The sequence below is a fragment of the Melospiza melodia genome, chromosome 8, assembly GCF_035770615.1.
Source record: "Melospiza melodia melodia isolate bMelMel2 chromosome 8, bMelMel2.pri, whole genome shotgun sequence".
In the NCBI taxonomy this organism is placed as follows: Eukaryota; Metazoa; Chordata; class Aves; order Passeriformes; family Passerellidae; genus Melospiza; species Melospiza melodia.
In genome coordinates, this window is record NC_086201.1 from 15,779,956 (window position 1) to 15,800,716 (window position 20,761).

Below are 20,761 nucleotides of genomic sequence, written 5' to 3' on the forward strand. Positions count from 1 at the left end.
GCCCGGCCCGGCCCGGCGCGGCCCGCTCGGCCCCGCCCGCGACTGGCGGGCACGGCGCCCAATGGCGAGCGGGGGGTGGGACGCGGGAGGCCAATGGGCGCGCGGGATGTGACGAGCGGCGCTTCCGGGCCCGGCGGCGGCGGCCGCGCGTGAGCGGCGGGGCGGGCACGGGGGACCGGCCCCGGGAGTGACGGGGCTACGGGGATGCGGCGGTGACAGGGGTGCGGCGGCTCGGGGAAGGGGGATCGCGCACGGACCCCGGGCGCGGTGCGGGATTATCCCGAACACAGAGCTCGGACCGGGGCAGAGCGGTGGGGCCGGTGTCGGGGCGGTCGCTGGCGGGTGGTTCCCGACGGGCCCGTTCCTCAGACGCTGTCCCGTGCCTGAAAGCAGTAGCCATGCCGGAGAGCTGGTCGGTGTTTGAGGCCGTCCAGGACCCTGAACTGCTGCGCGGGCTGAGCCTGGTCACCGGAGCTGCTGCGGATGCGGGTGCTGCCCCGCCGGCTCCTGCGAGCCACGGTGCGTGGGGCTCCCCGGGAACGGCGGGAGGGAGGTTATCTCACTAAGCTCGTGTCCGCCACAGATTTGTGTTCTGTCCCCAACTCAGCTTGGGTGATCACCCCTGAGCTTGGCCATGGGAGCTACCTGCTGCGTGGGTGGGTGGGCGGGTGAATGGGTTTTCTTCCGGTGACACCCCAAGGTGCCCGAAGCTCCTTCTACCATATGTTTCTTTGGGTTGGCTGAGGAGGGACAGAGGACTCTCCACTCCTTGCGGGGCTGCCTGTGCACAGCCCTCCCTCGTTCTTCCAGAGAAACCTGCAGCAGCCAGCTGTGAGGAGAAGCCCCGTGGTGTCACCGAGGTGCCAGAGAGGATGTGCTGCTTGACCTGCGGGCAGGTGTTTGGGAGCCGGGAGGAGCAGGTGAGCCGGGCTGAGCAGTGTGAGGTGGGACTGGGGCTGGCATGACTGGTGGGATCCTGCTGTGGAAGCTCAGCCCCAGCATGGTGCAACCAAGTGCTGGCTGTTTGCCCACTGCTCGCGACCTATTGGGATCTGGCACTCAAACCTTGTATGTTATCAATTAAAGGTATTATTTACTAGAAATAAAGGATAAGTGCAGCACAGGCCTGTACTTGTCCAGGTTAATTGTTTCATGGGTAACTCCTAATATAGTGTGATTTTCCAGTCAGGACTGCTGAAGGAGCCCACCATCAGTTTAGTCCTTGGGGTCTGTCACCTCATGCCCTTTGGTGGTGATGGCTTTCATGGACCACCAGGATGCTGCCAGCTCATGCTTTTTGCTCCACAGACCGAGCACTACCGTCTTGACTGGCACCGCTTCAACCTGAAGCAGCGACTCCTGGGGCGCCGGACGCTGCCTGAGGAAGTGTTTGAGGAGAAAACCCGCACAGGTGAGAAGCTGGATTGTCTGCATTGGAACCCAGGGGCTGTCAGCAACATCACTGGGGTTCCTCTGTACAGGGATGAAGCCTTCTGCTAGTGCAGGGTCCCTTTATTATGTCCCTGTGGGGTCTTCTCAGGGTCCAGCACTGCTCCTGAGCTGTTAGGATTTGTTATAGGCAGAAGGGGATGTTTTAACTGAGCCCCTGCCTAACCATGTCTGGGGATCCAGAGCTCCACACTCCTATATCCCCGGGTCACAGCCTGTTTGTGATATATAGGGTTATTTGACAGAACATTGGGGTTGTAGACACTCTGCAAGTGTGCTTGAAGTCACCTAGAGAGTTTTGGGGAGGCTGTTCGATAATCTTTGTTTTATTTCACTGCATCTTTCTTTTCCTCACAGGTGATGTGTCCAGCATCTCAGGATCTGACTCGGATAGCTCTGATGTGAGCAGCGAGTCAGAGTTGCTGCCCTCTGTCAGTGACACTGGCCAGACCCCCCAGATTCCCCGCTCCCACAAAGTGCTGCTCCGCAATGCCAAGGGCCAGCTCATCTCCACCTACCGCTGTGTGCTGCTCACTGGGAAGGCAAGTCACAGCCCAGCTGTTTGGGAGAGGGAGTCCAGATAGGGTGGTGACACTCGGGTGTAGGTGTCTTTCTGACATCTCTACCTGCTGTGGTAGGAAGGGTGGACTCTGGTGCCAGGTCAGAGCCCCAGACTTGTTGGTGGCTGTTATTTGGCTCTGGGGTGCTCCCAGAAACCTGCTTCTGGTGCTAGCACAGAGGCTGGTCTCTGTCCTGGGGACAGCAGGAGGTAAGGAGGTAATGCCATGGGTACTAGCAAGGGTGTCTGTGTATCAGGGGGACATTGAGGAGCCGCTGGAGCTGACAGCATCACTGCAGAGCCTCAGTGCAAGCACGTGCTGGGTTGTGCTGATGATGGGTGGTGGGCACTTCGCAGGAGCAGTGTTCCGGGGGTGAGTACAGGGCACAGCGGGACTGTCCCTCTGGGCACAGGCAGCTGGAGCTGCTCTTGCATGTTAATGCCACGCACACTAAGCTCTGTGGCTCATGCCTGCCCCTCTCCACAGCCTGCAGGTGCAGGAGCACAAGACCTTCCACCGGTACACGGTGCGAGCGCGGCGGGGCACAGCGCAGAGCCTTCGGGACGCCCAGACCCCGGGCTCAGCCCCCAGATCCGCTGGGGCCTCCCTGCGCCGCTACAACGAGGCTGCTCTGCTCAAGGTGAGGGTGCACTTGGCAGGGAGTGCTCCTGCTGCCTCTGCCACGCTGCTGCTGGAGGGCATGGTGGGGCGGTGGGCTCTGGAAAAAGGGCAGGGCCTGACTGAGGCTACTGTCTTCTGGATTTATCCCTGCTCCAGAGCTATGTTTGCCCCATATAGTGTGCTCAGCATCCCATAAAGCTCCTTTCTCCCCAGGATATTCAGGACCTCCTGGCAGCCTGGGCACAGCACCTGAGTGAAGCTCAGCGCATCTTCCTCCGGGCCCCTCATCACAACCGTGCGCTGCTCTTTGGTGGCAGGAACCCTCCCCTCACCCGAGGGGACCCTCGCATCTGCCACATCCCCCTCAGCACCCGCAGGGCCACCCTGCGGGAGGTGCTGCGAGTCCACGCCGCGCTGGCCAGCCTGCAGGTATACGGTGAGTTGGGCCAGCCCTCATACCTGTGGGTCACGGCAGGTGGGGTGACGTGGTCCCTCGTGCATTAGGGGACACTACCCTGTGGGGTGGAGGTGCTAGCTCTTCAGCCCTCAGACCCTGGAGACACGGGGTGCTCCCTGTCCCCAGGCAATGACGGGAGCACCCTTGCTGCCCAGGGAAGGACACGCCACTGGAGGAGATCACTGGGTCCCCCAGGAAGGTCTGGCAGAAGAGGCAGCAGAAGGCAGAGGTGGATCCCCCGCAGGAGGACGCAACTGGTGAGTTGAACCATGGAGGGAGATGTGACTCTGAGCAAGCAGGAGGGGTCTGATGTTATGGCATGGGCCAGATTTGCAGCTTCGGAGTGTGGCTGGACAGGAGAAAGACAGGGTGTTCTTGGCTTAGAGCCCTGAGTGATTAATTCTGCATGTGGAGCCTTAGCCCCAGTCTTATCACCCCCCTCAGCCCCAGAGGAGGAGGAGGAAGAAAGCCCTGCAGGGGAACTGGAGACTGTGGAAGAGACACTGGGGACCTTGCACCTCCGGGAGTTTGAAGTGATGCCCAAGCGAAACCGCAAGAGGAGGAAGAAGAGGGACAAGAAGGTGGAGAAAGGTGAGGGGAAGAACTGGCAGAGGCAGTGTAGGAAGGCATGGCTGGGATGCAAGCTGACTCTGACCCTCTTCCTCACATGTTGCCTGTGCAGGGCCTTGTGCTAAAGAGACCGATGGGCAGCCTGGCTTGGAGGATGTGACAGAGCTGCAGGGGGAGGCTGAGGCTGGGCTGCTTCCCTGGAGCAATGGAGGTAAGTGATGTTTGGAGCTGTGCTGGCTGGATGCCCGCCCCATTTACTGCTGGCTTTTCAGTGGGGTGAAGAGCACATTGTCATGCAGATACCCAGAACAGCTGGGTCTGGGAAGTCTTTAGTGCAGTCATTTGCCTTCGAGTGAGCCTGGAGATCCTGCAGGGCCCAAATCCAGCTAGCAAGCTGATGCATTGTGTGTGTTCCCTGGTAAGACCAGAGTGCTGCTCTGCCCAGTCTGCCCATGGGACTCCCCTCCTGTTCTTTCCTCACAGGAGACCCTCAGACCCAGCTCTGTGATGCTCTGTTCACTGCCTGCAAGACAGGGGATGTGCAGACACTGCGGCACCTCCTGGGAGTGCCAGAGAATGGGGGCCTGCCAGAGCACAGTGAGGATGGGCAGTCTCTGGATATGGCCCGCTCCCTGCTGAACCAGCCCGTGGACGAGCAGGGCTGCACCCTGCTTCACGTGGCAGCTCAGGCTGGCAGGGCTGAGGCTGTGTGTCTGCTGCTGGAGGCAGGAGCGGACCCTGCCCTCAGGTATGGCTGCAGGGCACCCAGTGGTTCACAACCTCAGCTGTGGGAGTCCAGTGACTCACTCCTGTCTCAGCCACAATAAACTGGTACCACTCTTGTCCTGGGACAGCCAGTATTGGTCTCTGTGACCCGGGACGTCGGGGTTTTTATGGGAGGGCTAGGAGCTGAACCACCCTTCTCTCTGCCTGCCTGGTCTGGCATGGTAGCAGGTGAGCAGTGCCTCAAAGTGCACCCAGGTTTATTGGTGGCCTATTTCAAAGGCCAGGATGAGACAAAAGCCCCATGCAGGGGCTTTGAGAGGTTAAGAAAGACTTGGAGGACTTGGAGGATTCTTGTACAGGAATAAGGAACCTCCCCCTCCCTGGTTGTGATACTGTGGCCTGCGGTACACACTGCTCATCTCTGGGGGGTCTCTGGGCTCCCAGCCCAGCGGGATGCGGACAGTAGGATGGCAGTGTGAGCGTGATGGTCTCCCTTGTCTCACAGGGACAGGCAGGAGAGGACCCCGTACTGCAGCTCTGCTGACAGACGGACCCGCAATGCCTTCCGCAAGTTCATGGTGGCCCATCCCGACAAGTACGACTACAGCCGTGCCAAGGTGGGTGCTACCCGCTGCCCTCACCCACAGGGGAGCCCCAGAGCAAAGCTCTCCCTTCCCACTCGTGCATTGCCCCAGCTCAGTGGGAGATGCTGCCTGCCCTCAGGTGCCAGGGCCCCTGACACAGGAGATGGAGGCCAAGAAGCTGGAGAAGAAGCGGGCACAGAAAGCCCAGCGGAAGCAGCGGGAGCAAGCACAGCGGAAGGAGCAGCAGCGCCAGGAGCAGGAGCAGGAAAGGAAGCAGTGGTTTGCAGCCCTGTCTGACAGGGAGAAGGTGAGGATTGGGAAGGCGATCCAGCCCAGAGAGGGCAGTGCTGATGTGGTGGGCTCTGGGCACAGCAGCTCCCAGGGCTGCAGGGCTGAGCTGTCTCTGCTCCCCAGAGGGCACTGGCTGCTGAGAGGAGGTTGGCTGCACAGCTGCAGGACGCCAGCACGACTCCTCATAACATCAGGTAACCATCCCAACAGCATGGTCTGAAGACAAATCCTCCCATGTCAGTACAGCTGTTTCCTGCCTTTCGTGCTCCAGTTCTCATTTCCAGTCCAAAGCTATTCCTGACCACCCAATTCCCAGTAGTGCTTGTGTAAAAGTTTCCTCCCTCTCTTGCCCTGCTCCCCTGAAATATTTTGCTTAGGATGACTTGGTCCACTTGCAGCCAGATCTGCAGCAAGCCAACGACCCAACCACTCCCGTGTCCCTGGTTACTTTCCTCTGCCACCCCACCAGGTTTGTTGGCAGCCAGCATTCCTCTTGCTTACCTAGGCAGGGGCTTTACAACCTTTATAGGGCCAAGCCTCTGAATGTTCATTCTGCCTCAAAGTACCTCACATCACGCTCTGACAGACCATGTTCCCCAGCGAGCATGTCCTGGCCAGGCCACTGGGCGAGCACATCAGCCCTTTGGGACCAGAGGAGCTCCAGCTCCCTCAGGCTGCTGGTGTTTGTGTCACAGTCCAGGCAGGGAACCCTTTCCTCTACTAACTCTTTTGCAAGTGTCCCCTTTGCTCAGGGCTAGCTCTGCTCTTTCCTGCAGCCGTTGCTGGCAGTGTGGAGAGTCCCTGCTGGGACGGATCCCCTTCCACTACCTCGACTTCTCCTTCTGCTCCACGGCCTGCCTGCAAACGCACCGCCGGGCCCAGGCTGGCCACACCTAACACTGGAGGCTGCTGCCACCTGCCAAGGACCACTGTGGTGGGGACGTGGCTGAGCACTGGCTGTGCAGCAAGGGAGAGCCTGTGCAGCAGCGATGGTCAGAGGTACTGAGTTGGCCATGTCACTCCCTGGGCATGAATATCACTCTGGGTGGTGAATCTGGCACAGTTAATAACTGAGAGGTCTCCGTGTGCTAGTGTGAGGGGCTGGGACTGTTTGGTGGCCTGGCTTCAGCCAGGGGTCCTGCTGCCAGCTTTTCTCATGGCTACCTCACAGGTTGCTATCTGTAGGTGTAAGGACAGATCCTGACACATACAGACCCTACAGCCCTGAGCTACCTCCAAGCATGCCTGTGGGCACCACCAAGGCTGTGCTTCTACCTCTCCTGGCTGCCATCAGCATCTCAGCCATCATGTTAGCAGCTACTTCCTCTGCCTACATTGTCAATAAAGAGGTGCCTTGACCCCCTGGCCATGGGGGAATCAGCATGGTCACTGGAACTATTTGGGATGAGTGTGGCATTGACATGCAAATCAAACTCAGTCCTGGGTCCCTTAGTCATTATCACAGGCCCTGCCTGTCCCCAAAGGTCTGTGCCAGGACCTGTGCCACTTCCCTTAGCCCCTGTGCTTCATCAGCCCCCTGCCATCTCCCCAGCCCCAGTGAGAGGCAAGGCCAGTGCCCAGCAGTGTTTACTCCGTGGCCGTGGTGCTGCAGCCAAGTGTCCTGTTGTAAAGGGGTCGGTCAAGGAAGAGCAGGAGGGGCGAGGGAGGTGCCCCTTCCAGCTCCAGCACTGTGATGTTGTTGGGGTGGTCAGCGTGCAGCACCGAGCCAGGCACAAACAGGGTCTGCTGGGGCCCACGACAGCTCCAGTACCGGCCCAGGTTGAAGCCATTTATCCACAGCAGTCCCTGGAAGATGATGGAGATGGGACTGAGCTGGGTCCTGGTCCACTCTTACCCCTTTCCCAGTCATGCACTGCCTTACCTTGCTCCAACCTGGGAACTTCACAAAGGTGTCCCAGGCAATGCCAGGTGTCTCAAAGGTCCCAGTGTAGAAGGCTGGCCCCACTCGGCCCCCACTGCTTGATTTTGGCAGAGCAGTGTGGGGCCAGCCCTGTTGGACTGCGGTGTCTATCGCCAGGGGATAGATCAGCCAGTTGCTGAGAGGCCTGGAGTTCAGTGAGAGGTTTCCCAGCAAGCCCTGAGATGGAACAGGAGGGGAAATGAAGCAGCAGTATCTGCCAGGACACTCGGGGCAGCCCTGGCAGCAGTGAAGGTGGGATGGGATCCCCTCTAAGGAGCAAAGGGCTCTGGCAGCTGTAGCAGCCTAAGGGGAGAGGGGTGCTGGTCTCTGAGGCCTGTCCTGGCAGGTTTGAGATGAACCAGGGAGCAGGACTGGGATTAGCCCCACCAAGGCTGGACTCTGTCTCAGGTGGCAGTAGAGAGGGTGTTTGGTCACATGGGTTGCCAGGCCATCCCCTCTGGAGCCTCAGGGCGCTCTCCCCTTACCTTGAAGTCACTGGTGTTGGCCCCGAAGCTGATCCTGCCCATGTTCTCCACGAGGATGTCCAGGCTGTCCCCTGCCCTGCCCGTTACATGCAGCGTGGTCTGCCCGTCCCGCTCCAGCGTTCCCTGGTACTCCTAAAGCCACAAAGCCACTGCTGCTGGCCCATGTTTGGATCACACCACCCCCAACACTGCCAGCAGGCACACAGCACCCTGCTGCCAGAGCCAGGGCTGCTCTCTGCCCCCAGAGGAGGCAAATTTGGGCCCAAGAGCCACTCTGCAAAGGCTCAGTATGGCTTTTGTCACCCTGGCTGTCCCCAAGACCTGTGCCCACTGACAGAGCCCTCTGGAGCACTGTCCCAGAGACTGGTGTGCTCCCATAGCCTCACCTTCTGCAGCATCACATAGCCACGGTCACAGATGCTGTGGGGAGGAGCACCCAGCGTGGCTGGGTCTGGGACATCCCAGGGCAGCTGTGTGTGGTACACCACAAAGCCATGGACCTGCAGGACACAGTGCAGTGGCACAGGAAGGGAAATGGAGCTGGAAGTGAGTTCTGCTCCTCTGCCCCAGAGCCAGGGCCAGGCAGACAAGAGCATCTCAAGTGTCTACCACTACACCCAGCCTCTCACCTGCTTCAGGGCCTCAAAGGTGAGAGGGAACTGGCTCTGGATGGGCCCAGAGGGGCACAGCACATCGAAGACATCCAGGAGGTCAGCATACTGCAAAGAGAGGGATGGGTGCTGGGCAGGTGAGCAGTGCCATGCTGGGCAGTACGGCCGTCAGGATGGGCACTCACCTTGCGCAGGGCCACCCAGCCATAGGCATACTTGGGGGTGGCAGGTGGCATCGGGCCCGCTGGCAGGGGCTGGAACTGAACAGCAGACTGTCAGCTGCCCCGTGGCAAGCAGGGAGCTGTCCCCTGCCCTGCTGCTACACAGGCAGCAGTGCCCAGAACTGTCCCCTTACTCCTGCCAGGTTTGTTACCTTGCTGATGACCGTGCGAATGGCAAACAGCTTCTCAGTGGGGTCTCCTGCCTCCGACAGGGGGGCATCATAGTCATAGCTGGTGGTCACTGGTTTGTACTGGCCCTTGTAGTCAGCACCTGGCCAAGGAAGGGGCTCTGGCTGCAGTGCAATGTGAGGAGGCATGGCCCAGAACTGTAAGCCCTTGCATAGGCACGAAAGGAGTCCCCAGGAGAAGACAAGCTTGGGTTCAAGGGCCTTTGACTATGTGTCAACCTGCCCCATGGGACAGAACAAGAGCCTGAAGCAGGTTTCTCAGGGATGGCCAAGGAAAGCCCCCAGCCCTGCAGTGTGCCCCTCCCTCCCCAGAGCAAGGCTCTACTCACCGCTCCAGTAGGCAAAATTTGTCCCTCCATGGAACATGTACCTGTGATACACCCGGAGAGCCTGGTCAGCAACCCCACAGACCCAGCAGGGGCTCACCAGGCCTGGTCAGCAACCCCACAGACCCAGCAGGGGCTCACCAGGCACTGCCCCTTCCCCTCAGCACCCACAGTCCCTGCTGGCCTGATCCCAGGGGCATGAAGGCAAGAGGTGATGCCCACTGCCCTGGTGGCTGTGCCCTCTGCCAGCTGACTACTTGCATGTTGATGCTGGCTCCCAGCTGCAGCATGTCCTCCAGCCCCCGGGCCACCCACGCTGCGCTGGTGCTGGCATGTGCCTCGCCCCAGTAGTCCAGCCAACCTGTGTAGTACTCAGAGTTTACCTGGGGAACAAAGACACTGTCACCTGCAGCCTGGGCCAGCGCCCCTCCTTGCCTCACTGCCTGGCGCCCCTGCCTCCCCAAAGCCGTCGAGGGTCATTCCCCCCACATCACCCATGCCAAGCTCACCAGGGGCCCCCTCGGTTCCACGCGGCGCTGGGCACCAAATGCCTCCGTCACATTGGATCCTGTGGAGGTGCAGACGGGGGGGTTTGAGCAGGACAGAGGAGGGACCCCCATCCTCCCTCTCCTCCTCCCCCCCAGGATACCTGGCCCAAAGTCGACGGTGGCGTAGAGCCCCTGCAGGGTGCCGCAGCGCAGCTCCTGCGCTCCCGTGCTGTCGGTGGTGAAGAGCAGCACCTCACTGCCCAGCAGTGCCCGCAAGGAGCCCAGCAGGTGCCGCAGGTATCCATGGTCACAGGCGTAGTAGCTCCCATATTCATTTTCCACCTGTGAGCAGGGCAGGGACTGGCATGCAGTATGCATGTGGCAGGGCTGCAGACAGGTTCCCCTGTTCACCAGGATGAGCACCAACCTCCCCTCTTTCCTCTGGACATCATCAGATGTCCTGACAACCCCCAAGGGGGTCCTGAGCATAACCTTCCAGTCCCACCATGAGCTCCAGCTCTGTCAGTGTCCCTCAAACCATATCTGTGGTACCTCAGATTCCCAGCCCTTGGATTTAAATCTAGGTCCAGAAGTTGTGAGGGATTTATCTGAGCTTTGCTGGGTAAGGTCATTGTGTAGGGGATACCGGTGGCTTTTTGGGGCACATCCAAAGACAACCCAGAGCAGGGCATGGGGCTGGGCCTCACAGCACCTTACCTGCACACTGATGATGTTCCCTCCCTGGTGGTACAGCCGTGGCTTGATCTTGGGCAGCAAAACATGGAGCCAGGAGTCCACAGCTGCCAGGTAGGCTGGAGGGACAGAGGCAGGGCAGGGGCTGGCTGCAGCATCCACCTGCAGCCAAGCCTGGCAGGAGGAAGACACTGCAGATGGGGCAGGGTCAAGTGAGATAGGGAAATGGAGATGGAGCACAAGCTATGGGGTTCTCAGAGGATGGAGAAGATGATGGGAAAGACCACAGAGGCAGAGCTGGTAGGTGTGTGGAGACAATGCCAAGACTGCCATCAGGCTGTAAGGACAGCGTGGCCAGAGCCCTGTGCTGAGCCTCACCAGGGTTGGAAGTACGCAGGATGATGTCTGGTTTCCACAGCAGCCAGGCAGGCAAGCCACCCTGGAGAAACACACACAGCAGAGAGGGAGGCAGAGAAACTGCTCAGCAGCCTGGCCCTGCACACTGCTGAACTCAGCCAGTGCAATGCTAATGCTTGGCACCAGCACGGCCTGTGGCCTTCGGGGCAGCAGGCTGGGCACAGCGGGCATGGCACTGGAGTCAGCATGACAGCCAGAAGGGCCAACCCTGCTGTGCCCTTTCCAGACCCCCCCCCTGTCACCCCTCTGTGCCAGGCTGGGGCCGGGGCTCACCATCTCCCACTCTGCACAGATGTAGGGCCCTGGCCGCAGGATCACCAGAAGTCCCAGCTCAGCTGTCAGGTCCAGGAAGGCTTCCACATCCCGGTTCCCAGTGAAGTCATAAACTCCTGGCAGTGTCTCATGGTAGTTCCAGGGGACGTAGCTGGAGAGGAGAGATCAGCATGTGGGAGCTAAGGACACCCCAGCATGACAGGGAACCATCCCACCAGCTGGTCCCTCTGCTTCCGGGAGCTGCCCTGCAGCCTGAGCTGAGTATGGCAACTTGGGCTGGATTGGAACTAGCCCACATTCATGCTTGTGTCTGGCAGGGGTGGTCTGGGGGTTCACAGCCAAGTGCAAATGTTGGTGCTTGCTCCCTGTGGTCAGACAACACCCTTGTCTCTGTTCCTAGTGATCCCAGAAAGGCCATGGTGGCTGTGGGGGGTGCACTATCAGGCTGTGGCCATGGCTTACACCTGCACAGCGCTGAGCCCGCTCATGTACATCTTGAGCAGCCGGTCCCTCCAGGCAGGGCGCGGGACGCGGGCATAGTGGATGCTGCCCGAGATGTAGCGGAAAGGGGCACCGTCCTTGAGGAAGCAGTTGTGCTCGTAATCCAGCTGGAAGGAGCGTGCTGAAGGGGAGGCCTGCAGGAAAAGGGAAGAGCTGGAGGCTTGCAGAACCTCCCCGAGCCCAGCCGCCCCTCCTGTGCTTCCCGGGACAGGCACTGACGGGGCTGGTTCTTGGAGGTGCCCTCTCCCGAAGTGGGTGCCAAACTGTGCTGCGAGAGCAGGAGGGAGGAGCTGAGCCTCCCGCTAATCAAACGCCCCGGCTGGGCTGGTGGCATTTGTGGGGACGGTGCTGCTGGGGTGGGTGCTGCGAAGGCAGGGAAGGAGCTGGGAATGCAAGCTGGGATACTGTGGCAGGACATGGGCAGCTGCAGGAGGGAGCTACAGCATGACGAGCAGGGAGACGATCGGGAAGGCAGATTCGGGAGGCGGCCCACCCGCTCCCTCACAGCTCAGTCCCGTGCGCTTCGCCCAGACTCTCCACCCTGTTTGCTGACCTGCGTGTGCAGGAGCCCCGCTGCCAGCAGCAGGCCCAGGGCCGGCAGTGCCATCCTCGCCGGGGGCTCAGCGGGCCCGCGATGGGGACGAGGTTGGACGTGGCTCCACCATCACATGACCCGGGAAGGATCTCGGCCAGCGCTTCCTTCTCCCGGTCCCAAGTGCGGGCAGCTGGAACAGCTGGGGCGGGACCACGGGAAAGGGATGGGCGGCTCCGACCCTCCGGGTCTGGCCAGCCCCGCTAAGCCCACCCCAGCAGGGAATGCAGCTCCGGCCGGCGGGCACACCGCTGGTGCCCAGTGGGGTGCGGAGTGACAATCAAAGTGAGGGGACAAGGAGCCTTGTAAAAGCGTCACCAGCAGGCAGATGCCTTCCATTTAACTCAGTCCGCTTGCTCCATCAGAGCGGTGGTGATGGAAACTGAGGGCTGCTGCTGCCGGGTGAGGGGAAGGAAACCGTCCCCAGGCCGAGGGCTAGAGCTGGCGACAGAGCTGGTGACAGGGGTGCCGGGCGGTGCTGCGGGACAGGACGAGCCCGCCGCAAGGCGGAGGGCCGGCAGCCCGGGCCATCGGGGCGGAGGCGGTGCGGCCCCGCCCGCCGGGTGACGCGGCGGTGACGGGCGGTGACGCGCGGCGGCCCCGGGCGATGACGCGGCCGGGCGATGGGGCAGACGCTGTGCGTCTGCTCCCGGGGCACCGTCAGCCTGGGGGGAGCGCGGTACCTCCTGCTCCACCGCCTGGCAGAGGGGTGCGCGGCCGGCTGGGGCGCGGGGGGCTCGGGCGGGGGTCCCCGAACTCCGGGAGGGATGCTCGGGCAAGGGGGGGCCGAGGGCGTGCTCGGGCGTGGGGGGGGATGCTTGGGCGTGCTTGTGCATGGGAGGTGATTTGGCATTGGGGTGATGCTCAGGCATGGGAGGTGATTGTGCATGAGGACCTGCTTGGGCATGGGGTGATGCTCAGGCATGGGATGCTCGGGCAGGGTGGGGAGATGCCTGAGCTCAGGTCACCTTGGGGCTTGGGGTAGTACTTCGGCTTGGTGAAGGATGATGCTTCAGCATTGGGGTGCTTGTGCATGACAAATTATTCTCCTGCTGAGTGACAGAGAGGGGTTGGTCATTCTTAGAAGTGGGTGTTTGGAGCCGTGGGAGTAGGGATGTTTGAGCCGGTGGGGTTTTTCAAACAGAGAGGGGATGCTTTGGGTTCCTCACAGGTGCTTGCAAGATGGGGAGATGTGCACACCTGGGGAATTCATACTGCCCTTTGTCCCCCCTCCCCTGAGTGCTTGTAGATGAGACTGGGCACAGGGCCCCAGCATGGATGTCACAGCCCCCAACCCACGCTGTTCTTGACTCCTTGCAGGGGTTTCAGCTATGTGGACCTGGTGGAGGGGCTGCGGGACGGGCGTTTCTACGCCCTGAAGCGCATCCTGTGCCACGACAAGGAGGACCGCCAGGCCGCCCTGCACGAGGTGGAGATGCACGGCCTCTTCGACCACCCCAACATCCTGCGCCTGGTGGCCCACTGCATGGTGGAGAAGGGCACCAAGCACGAAGCCTGGCTTCTCCTGCCCTATGTGCAGGTGAGGAGGGCTTTCCTGGCTGCCCCACCGCCCCTGAAGCAGCGGTGGTGACCAGCTGCTTGTGTTTGCCAGGGCGGAACCCTCTGGAGAGAGGTGGAAGCACTGCGAGAGAAAGGCAGCTTCATGCCAGAGCAGCGGATCCTCCTCATCCTCCATGGGATCTGCCGTGGGCTGCAGGCCATCCACAGCAAGGGCTATGCACACAGGTGAGGGGTGGCAGCACTGGCTGGGGGGACTGGCAGGGGCCCCGGTGGGCACTCAGTGATGTCCATCCCCACAGGGACCTCAAGCCCACCAATGTGCTGCTGGATGAGGATGACCAGCCTGTGCTGATGGACCTGGGCTCCATGAACCAAGCTCGCATCGAAGTCAACAGCTCTCGGGAGGCCATGGCTGTGCAGGTGGGTGCCCTGGGACGTCACCCCATGAGCCTGTCCCTGCTCCAGTCCCTTCATCCCCATCCTCCCCTTTGCAGGACTGGGCTGCCCAGCGCTGCACCATCTCTTACCGTGCCCCCGAGCTCTTCACAGTGCCGAGCCAGTGTGTGATAGACGAGCGTACGGATATCTGGGTAAGGATCCAGCCCTCTGGCCTCCCCCATCCCACTGCTGCAGCGCTGCACTGACACCACCTCGCTCCAGTCCTTAGGCTGTGTGCTGTACTGCATGATGTTTGGAGAGGGCCCCTATGATGCCATCTTCCAGAAGGGTGACAGTGTGGCTCTGGCGGTTCAGAACCCCCTCACGTTGCCCTCCACGACCAGGTGAGGGGCTGGGGAGGGTGACCCCGTTCCTGGGTGGCCCCCTGTCCTGTGCACCACATGGGTCCTCCCCCTGCTCTTTCTTGCAGATACTCGGCTGCCTTGCAACGCCTGCTCTTCTCCATGATGACAGTGAACCCCCAGGAGAGACCCAGCATAAATGAAATCATCCACCAGCTGGAGGGGCTGCAGCCAGCACCAGCAGGGCAGGACACCACACAGATCTGAGCCCATCCCCTTCCAGTGATGACACATCCTGAGGCTGAGCCAGGGGAAAAGCAGCTGCCCTAATCCCTGCTGCCCTGCAGACCTGTTGCACGGGGGATTGATGCCCTGGGGGAGAGCTGCCGGAGGTGTGTTGGATTTGGAGTGTTCTGTGCTCTGGATGTTGCTGCCTGGGCCTTGGTCTGTGCCCCTGAGCTGTGGACATGTGATCTGCTGCTAAACATGGGTCCCTTGCCAACTGCTGCCTTCCCTGGGGGTGGCAGAAGAGGATGTTGTGGGACCCCTCCTGGGGATGGAGCCGCTGTCCTGCAGCTCTGTGCCCCAGGAAGGTTGCTGCTGCCCGGAGCAGAGCTGCGGGCCGGACCCCGGTGCTGTGCTGGAGGGAGGCAGAGGGAGTGCCCACCCTGCCATTGCTCCTGGCACCGATGTTGCCTTGTGTTTGAAGTAAAGTATGTTCTTGCAGAGCTGTGGCTGTGTCCCTGTCTGCAGGGAGGGGTTCTGCCGGGGCATGGGAAGAGCAGGCCTGTCTGGGTTCGGCAGCCAAGCATTGCTGGAGGCGAAGGGCAGCGGAGGCCAGCTGGGGCAGCATAGCCAGAGCATTAGCAGTAAGCAGGGAAAGTTAATCCCTGGCCCCAGAATGCTCCTATTGGGAGCTAACACAACTGCAGCTGGAGCCAGACACTGCTGTTCAGAGCCTCCAGAGCTGGGCACTGCGGGACAGGGATCAGCAAAGGCAGGCAGGCAGCGGCACGGGTACAGGCAGAACTCTGCTGCCCATGAAGAGGGAGGGAGATGCCCAGACTGGGAAGCTGCCGGACCTTGGGAGGCAGGAGCAGCAGCTCTGCTCTGGTGGGGGTATGAAGAGCATGGGGACAGCACAACCACCCCAACACTGAGAACATCCCCAGCCCAGGGGGGAGCCTTGGCTAGAGGGCCTCATTGGGGCTCCAGCAGGTGGGCTACCCACAGAGAGGGGGTAAAAAATGAGATGCAGACAAGCAGTTTGACAGGGAGCATTGCCCTCCTTTAATCCTCTCACCGCACACAGCAGTACAGCAGCCGCAGGGTCCGTGCCATGCTGGGTGCCATTGCAGGGTGCACCCACTGCACCAGAGACCGGGCACACTCCTTGCCCTGGATGGTGACCACAGGGGCAGGGCTGCACTGCTCCCACTGCTTCAACCACTATCTTTCCAGGCAAGCCCACCTACCCTTGGGCTGCACTTGAGGAGAAGACCTAAAAGCTGCCGTTCTTTTCTTGCTCAGACTAAATCTGCTCTCCTGAGCTCCAGGATACAACGCGGGGCCATATATCACAAGAGGAAGCAGTTCCCACCCCTGGCTGGAGCAACGAGTGGGGTGGGATGTGTGCCACGGCACCAGGGACTAGACCCCAGGGCTCTTACCTGCACAGGCAGCAAGCTGGAGCTGGAGCAGAGCACTGGGAGGAAGCATAGCAGCACCAGTAGCAGGGCTGAAGCACTCACCACACACCTGACCCGGCAAGAAACCGATACAGCTGGGGGGATACTGGGACACACAGAGGCTCTGAAACGGTTTATTGCAAAGGGTTTGCAGGTAACACAGGGAAGGAGCGTGGTCCTTTTTTGGCTGAGGCTTCTTTACTCCTCACCCTCTTCTTCATCCTCGTAGGAGTCCAGGCCCACTTCCTCGTAATCCTTCTCCAGAGCGGCCATGTCTTCCCGTGCCTCAGAGAACTCCCCTTCCTCCATGCCCTCGCCCACGTACCAGTGCACGAAGGCGCGCTTGGCGTACATCAGGTCAAACTTGTGGTCCAGGCGAGCCCAGGCCTCGGCGATGGCCGTGGTGTTGCTGAGCATGCAGACGGCGCGCTGCACCTTGGCCAGGTCCCCCCCTGGCACCACCGTGGGGGGCTGGTAGTTGATGCCCACCTTGAAGCCCGTGGGGCACCAGTCCACAAACTGGATGCTGCGCTTGGTCTTGATGGTGGCGATGGCGGCGTTGACGTCCTTGGGCACCACGTCCCCGCGGTACAGCAGGCAGCACGCCATGTACTTGCCATGGCGAGGGTCACACTTCACCATCTGGTTAGCCGGCTCGAAGCACGAGTTGGTGATTTCAGCGACCGACAGCTGCTCGTGATAAGCCTTCTCTGCGGAGATGACAGGGGCATAGGTGGCCAGGGGGAAGTGAATGCGAGGGTAGGGCACCAGGTTGGTCTGGAACTCGGTCAGATCCACATTCAGGGCTCCATCAAACCGTAGTGACGCTGTGATGGAAGAGACAATCTGGCTGATGAGTCTGTTCAAGTTGGTGTAGGTTGGGCGCTCGATGTCCAGGTTGCGGCGGCAGATGTCGTAGATGGCCTCGTTATCCACCATGAAAGCACAGTCCGAGTGCTCCAGTGTAGTGTGGGTGGTGAGAATGGAGTTGTAGGGCTCTACCACAGCAGTGGAGACTTGTGGTGCTGGGTAGATGGAGAATTCCAGCTTGGATTTCTTGCCGTAATCAACGGAGAGTCGCTCCATCAACAGGGATGTGAATCCAGAGCCGGTGCCCCCTCCAAAACTGTGAAACACCAGGAAGCCCTGGAGGCCTGTGCACTGGTCAGCCTGTGGAGAGAGATGACGAGAGATTACTCTGAGATACATTTCTTGTGACAGTCCGGCTGTCCACAAGTCCCTTCAGGACCTGGTGTATCCCTGCCCTGGTCAGCTCTGGATCCCACCCAGGGCGCAGCATGGCTTGCAGTGTGTTCTGAGCCCCAGCAGGATGCTGGACCCCAGTCCAGGGAGACACATCCCCTCTCTGCAGTCACTCACCAGCTTACGGATCCTGTCCAGCACCTGATCAATGATCTCTTTGCCAATGGTGTAGTGCCCACGGGCATAGTTGTTGGCAGCATCCTCCTTGCCAGTAATGAGCTGCTCGGGGTGGAAAAGCTGCCGGTAGACTCCTCCCCGAACCTCATCTAGGAGAGAACAGGGGCAGGTTGAGCCCAGGGGAGGCAGCTGCTTTGAGCGGGCCGCCAAGCAGACACGTGGGTGCTAGCAGCCATCCCTCCCCTTGGCTCCGCCTGCCCCCGTGGCATGGCCAAGGACCCACACGTCAGCAGAGCCAACGCCAGCATCAAGTTTCTCTGGCATGAGGAGGTGGCTGCCACCTCCCTTCGCAGCTCAGCTTCTCCCACCCTTCAGGAGCTGCCTGCCCACAGCGCAGCAGGAGCTGCCGTGCCGGTTGGGCTGGTTTCTCTCTGTGCACATGTGGTACAAGCACCGCTGACTCTAGGACACTTCAAGAACAAAAGCAGGTGCTCATGTTTGTGGTTCTCCTGGGGAAAAAAAAAGGGCCCTCGGGTCGAACTCGGAGCAGGATATTGTCAGAAGACCAGGAGCACCAGATGCCTGTTACCCACCCCTGGGGGCACCTCAGGCTGTGTGAACTCCAAGGAGCGTCCTGCAGTGGGCTGTTGCCCAAAATGATGACCACTATCAGAGCCCAGTTGGGGTGCACTCACCAATCACGGTGGGCTCCAGGTCCACGAAGATGGCCCGTGGCACGTGCTTGCCAGCGCCAGTCTCACAGAAGAAGGTGGTGAAGGAGTCGTCCCCCCCGCCGATGGTTTTGTCGCTGGGCATCTGCCCGTCGGGCTGGATGCCGTGCTCCAGGCAGTACAGCTCCCAGCACGTGTTGCCCATCTGGACGCCGGCCTGGCCGACGTGCACGGAGATGCACTCGCGCTGCGGAGGGGAGGCAGGGTCACATCCTGGCACAGCTCTGTCCTGTCTGCTCCAGGGAGGGCTCTAGCTGGTGCCAGTGCCACACAGTCACCCACACCGGACCTGCTCTGGTCAGTGGCCCCAGAGAGGGCATTTTCCTTTGGGTGACCTCCTGAGGGACTCCCCATAGCTGGTGTTGCTCTCAGCCATGCACAGGCACCATGCTGGATCAAAAGCCAGATCTGGCATCCCTCTGGCCCCTGCCCTCGCTAGGGGCCACCAGTTCAATGGACTCTGGCTGGGCCTGTCCTCCAGCAGTAAGAGGAGCAGAGCCAGGCTCAGCTACTCTGCTGGGGTCCCTGGCAGCCTCAGCCCCTTCCCTGTGCAACAGCAGTCCAGTGAGGAGCTCAGCTGACAGGTACACACATTTAACCCATCAGGGGCAATCAGCATAGGCAAACCCCTCTGCCTGCTGCTCCAGAGCCAGATAAGCAGTATCATGGGTTCAGGGGCCTTGGGGACACAAGGGTGGTAGGTGGCAGCCAGGTAAGGGCTGGCAATGAAGACCAGCAGTTTCTGAGGCAGCACAGATTCCCTGGGCTACACAGTCTTAACCCTGTGCTGCAAAACCCGTGTTGGCAGAAGTGCTCCATGAGGAACAGGCTGTGAGCTGGAGATGTGCCTCACGCACTCCATTCAGGAGGTGCAGGCCCGTTCCGCTACTCCAGCATCCCTCCTCTGCTGTCCCTGGCACCCGCCTCTGCTAGTCCCAGCATCCCTGTTGACTGCTCCCGGCACCCCTGCCTCCCTGAGCAGGACACCCCGACTCAGCCTCGAGCTCCTGGAGCAATTCTCTCCTGCATTCCCCGACTGCGCAGTGCCCTTAGCCGCGATGGGGTCCGTGCCCCGGTGCAGCACTCGGGGAGGACAAGGGCTCCTTCTTGCTGCGGGAGGGCCAAGAGCAGCCCCAGCCACGGGGAGGAAGGGAGGGCAGCCGGGGGCAGGTTCCCCGGCAGGGCCCGGGCAGCGCTGCGGCGGGCAGAGCGCTGCGCTGCGCCTTCTGGCACGGCCCCGGCCCACTCCTGAGCCGCTAAATATAGAAGATGCGGCCCCGGGCGAGGGCAGCGGCCACTGCCCGCTCCCGAGAGCGTCCGCAGCCCGCTCCGCCGCTAACAGCCGCCCGCGGGACGGGACTGCAGCGACGGGACCCCCACCGCCGTTCCCCGCCGCCAGCCCCGATGGGGCGGGCGCTGCCCCGGGGAGAGCCCCGCCGAGCGCCCCGCTCCGGCCCCCGGTGCCCGGAGGGCGCCTCCGCCCTCGGCAGCTGTCCCCGTCCATCCGCGGCCACCGCTGCCCGCCGGAGAGGTCACCCCGCTCTGTCCCAGCGCCCCCCCGCGCTGCGCCGCCGGTGGCGGTGCCGGCGGGGGGGGGGCAGGCGCCCCGGTGCCGGTGCCGGTGGCGGCGGGGAGGGGGGCACAGCGCGATGGGGGCGCGGCTGCCCCGGGCAGGGGCCGGCAGCGCTGCCCAAGGTCACGGCGGGAAGGAGGGGGCGCGTCGCGGCGGCTCCAGCGGGCACGGCGCTGCGGGGGCACTGCCGGGGGTCCGGGCGCGCCCCCGCCGCCGCGCCCGCCCCCGGCCCGCACTCACCATGTTGCGGCGGGCGGTGCGGGCTGTCCCGGGCTCGGTGCGGCGCGGCTCGGCGCGGAGCTGCGGCTGCTGCAATCCCCGCCGCAGCGCTCTCTTATAGGTGGGAGGGGCTTGCGCCGCCCCGCCCCCTCATTTGGGTACACTTGCATGCGGGAGGGAGTCCCCCCTCGGGGCCGCGGGAGCCTGGCGGGGTCCGCCCGGCTGCGGAGGAGCCCCGAGGTGCGCGGCCCGAAGCTGCTCCCCCTCTCTGCCCGAAGGAAGGCGGGGGCAGCGGCCCAGGCTGTCGGCAGGAGGCCTGGGGACCAGCCCGCAGGGGTGACGGGCCGTGCTGAGCCACCCGCACCGGAGGCAGAGCAGGTAGAACAGTCCCTAACCCGTTCTGCTACCAGCTCCCCCAGGGATGTGGGGAGACCCCGAGTCCCCCTGGGCCTCTAGATCAGGAGAAAGGAGGAGAAACACGATAGAGACACGAATCAGAATCAGGAGCCCATTTTGTCCCCCAAACCTCCCTTTGCCATCGATGCTCTGGGACGCTCCAGCCAAGGTTTGCCCTTCTCTCCCGGTGGGGACAGACAGGCAGTGCTGCACAACCCTGCGAGGCTGCAGATCTGCATGACAAATCTGGGCTGCCAAAAAAAGGGTCACTGCAGCCTGCTTGCTGTTAATAACTTGTGACTACATTCAGAGCAGCAGCTCTGTTTGAGCCCTGGCCAGTGCAGCCACTCCTGCCAAGACCAGGGCTGATCTTGCTACTGAGGATGCCTGGACATCAGCCTTGAGCATTGCCTGAGCAGGGAGAGGGCTCTGTCTTTGATGCCAGGACCTTGGGTCACACAGCTACCCCTCCCTGGCCATGGTGATGGATGGGCCTCTGCTGCTCAGCAGCATGCCAGGAGACACTACTGGGTCCCTTG

The 20,761-nt window shown here is 61.6% G+C and overlaps 3 protein-coding genes across 5 annotated transcripts; 1 reads left to right on the plus strand and 2 right to left on the minus strand.

Annotated features, from left to right (window-relative positions):
* Positions 1-268: 268 nt before the first annotated feature.
* Positions 269-14,963, plus strand: STK16 (serine/threonine kinase 16). Of its 2 annotated transcripts, XM_063161936.1 has the most exons (20): positions 269-519; positions 811-920; positions 1,309-1,411; positions 1,807-1,991; positions 2,266-2,381; positions 2,496-2,649; positions 2,844-3,066; positions 3,243-3,344; positions 3,532-3,678; positions 3,770-3,868; positions 4,141-4,405; positions 4,889-5,000; positions 5,107-5,274; positions 5,382-5,452; positions 13,295-13,514; positions 13,587-13,720; positions 13,795-13,915; positions 13,990-14,085; positions 14,156-14,277; positions 14,364-14,963. In XM_063161936.1, the coding sequence occupies exons 1-20, from the start codon at positions 399-401 to the stop codon at positions 14,500-14,502; spliced, it is 2,808 nt and encodes a 935-aa protein (XP_063018006.1). In that variant the 5' UTR covers positions 269-398; the 3' UTR covers positions 14,503-14,963. The 2 variants fall into 2 exon arrangements, with proteins under 2 accessions (XP_063018006.1, XP_063018005.1); XM_063161935.1 differs by lacking the exons at positions 269-519; positions 811-920; positions 1,309-1,411; ... (9 more) ...; positions 5,107-5,274; positions 5,382-5,452 and adding an exon at positions 12,576-12,683.
* On the minus strand, positions 6,830-12,460 carry GLB1L (galactosidase beta 1 like). 2 transcript variants are annotated; one of them, XM_063161933.1, is made up of 16 exons: positions 11,936-12,457; positions 11,344-11,516; positions 10,882-11,032; positions 10,570-10,630; positions 10,216-10,310; positions 9,660-9,840; positions 9,520-9,578; positions 9,272-9,393; positions 9,014-9,054; positions 8,649-8,767; positions 8,461-8,535; positions 8,294-8,383; positions 8,051-8,164; positions 7,665-7,796; positions 7,141-7,356; positions 6,830-7,064 (listed from the first exon to the last, which is right to left on the minus strand). In XM_063161933.1, the coding sequence occupies exons 1-16, from the start codon at positions 11,987-11,989 to the stop codon at positions 6,846-6,848; spliced, it is 1,902 nt and encodes a 633-aa protein (XP_063018003.1). In that variant the 5' UTR covers positions 11,990-12,457; the 3' UTR covers positions 6,830-6,845. The 2 variants fall into 2 exon arrangements, with proteins under 2 accessions (XP_063018003.1, XP_063018004.1); XM_063161934.1 differs by lacking the exon at positions 8,461-8,535 and having other exon boundaries at positions 11,936-12,460.
* A 538-nt stretch (positions 14,964-15,501) lies between the features above and the next one.
* On the minus strand, positions 15,502-19,948 carry LOC134421254 (tubulin alpha-5 chain). Its single transcript, XM_063161937.1, has 4 exons — positions 19,848-19,948; positions 17,999-18,221; positions 17,304-17,452; positions 15,502-17,093 (listed from the first exon to the last, which is right to left on the minus strand). Exons 1-4 carry the CDS (start codon positions 19,848-19,850, stop codon positions 16,122-16,124), a joined length of 1,347 nt encoding a protein of 448 aa, XP_063018007.1. The 5' UTR covers positions 19,851-19,948; the 3' UTR covers positions 15,502-16,121.
* Between the last annotated feature and the right edge of the window lie 813 nt (positions 19,949-20,761).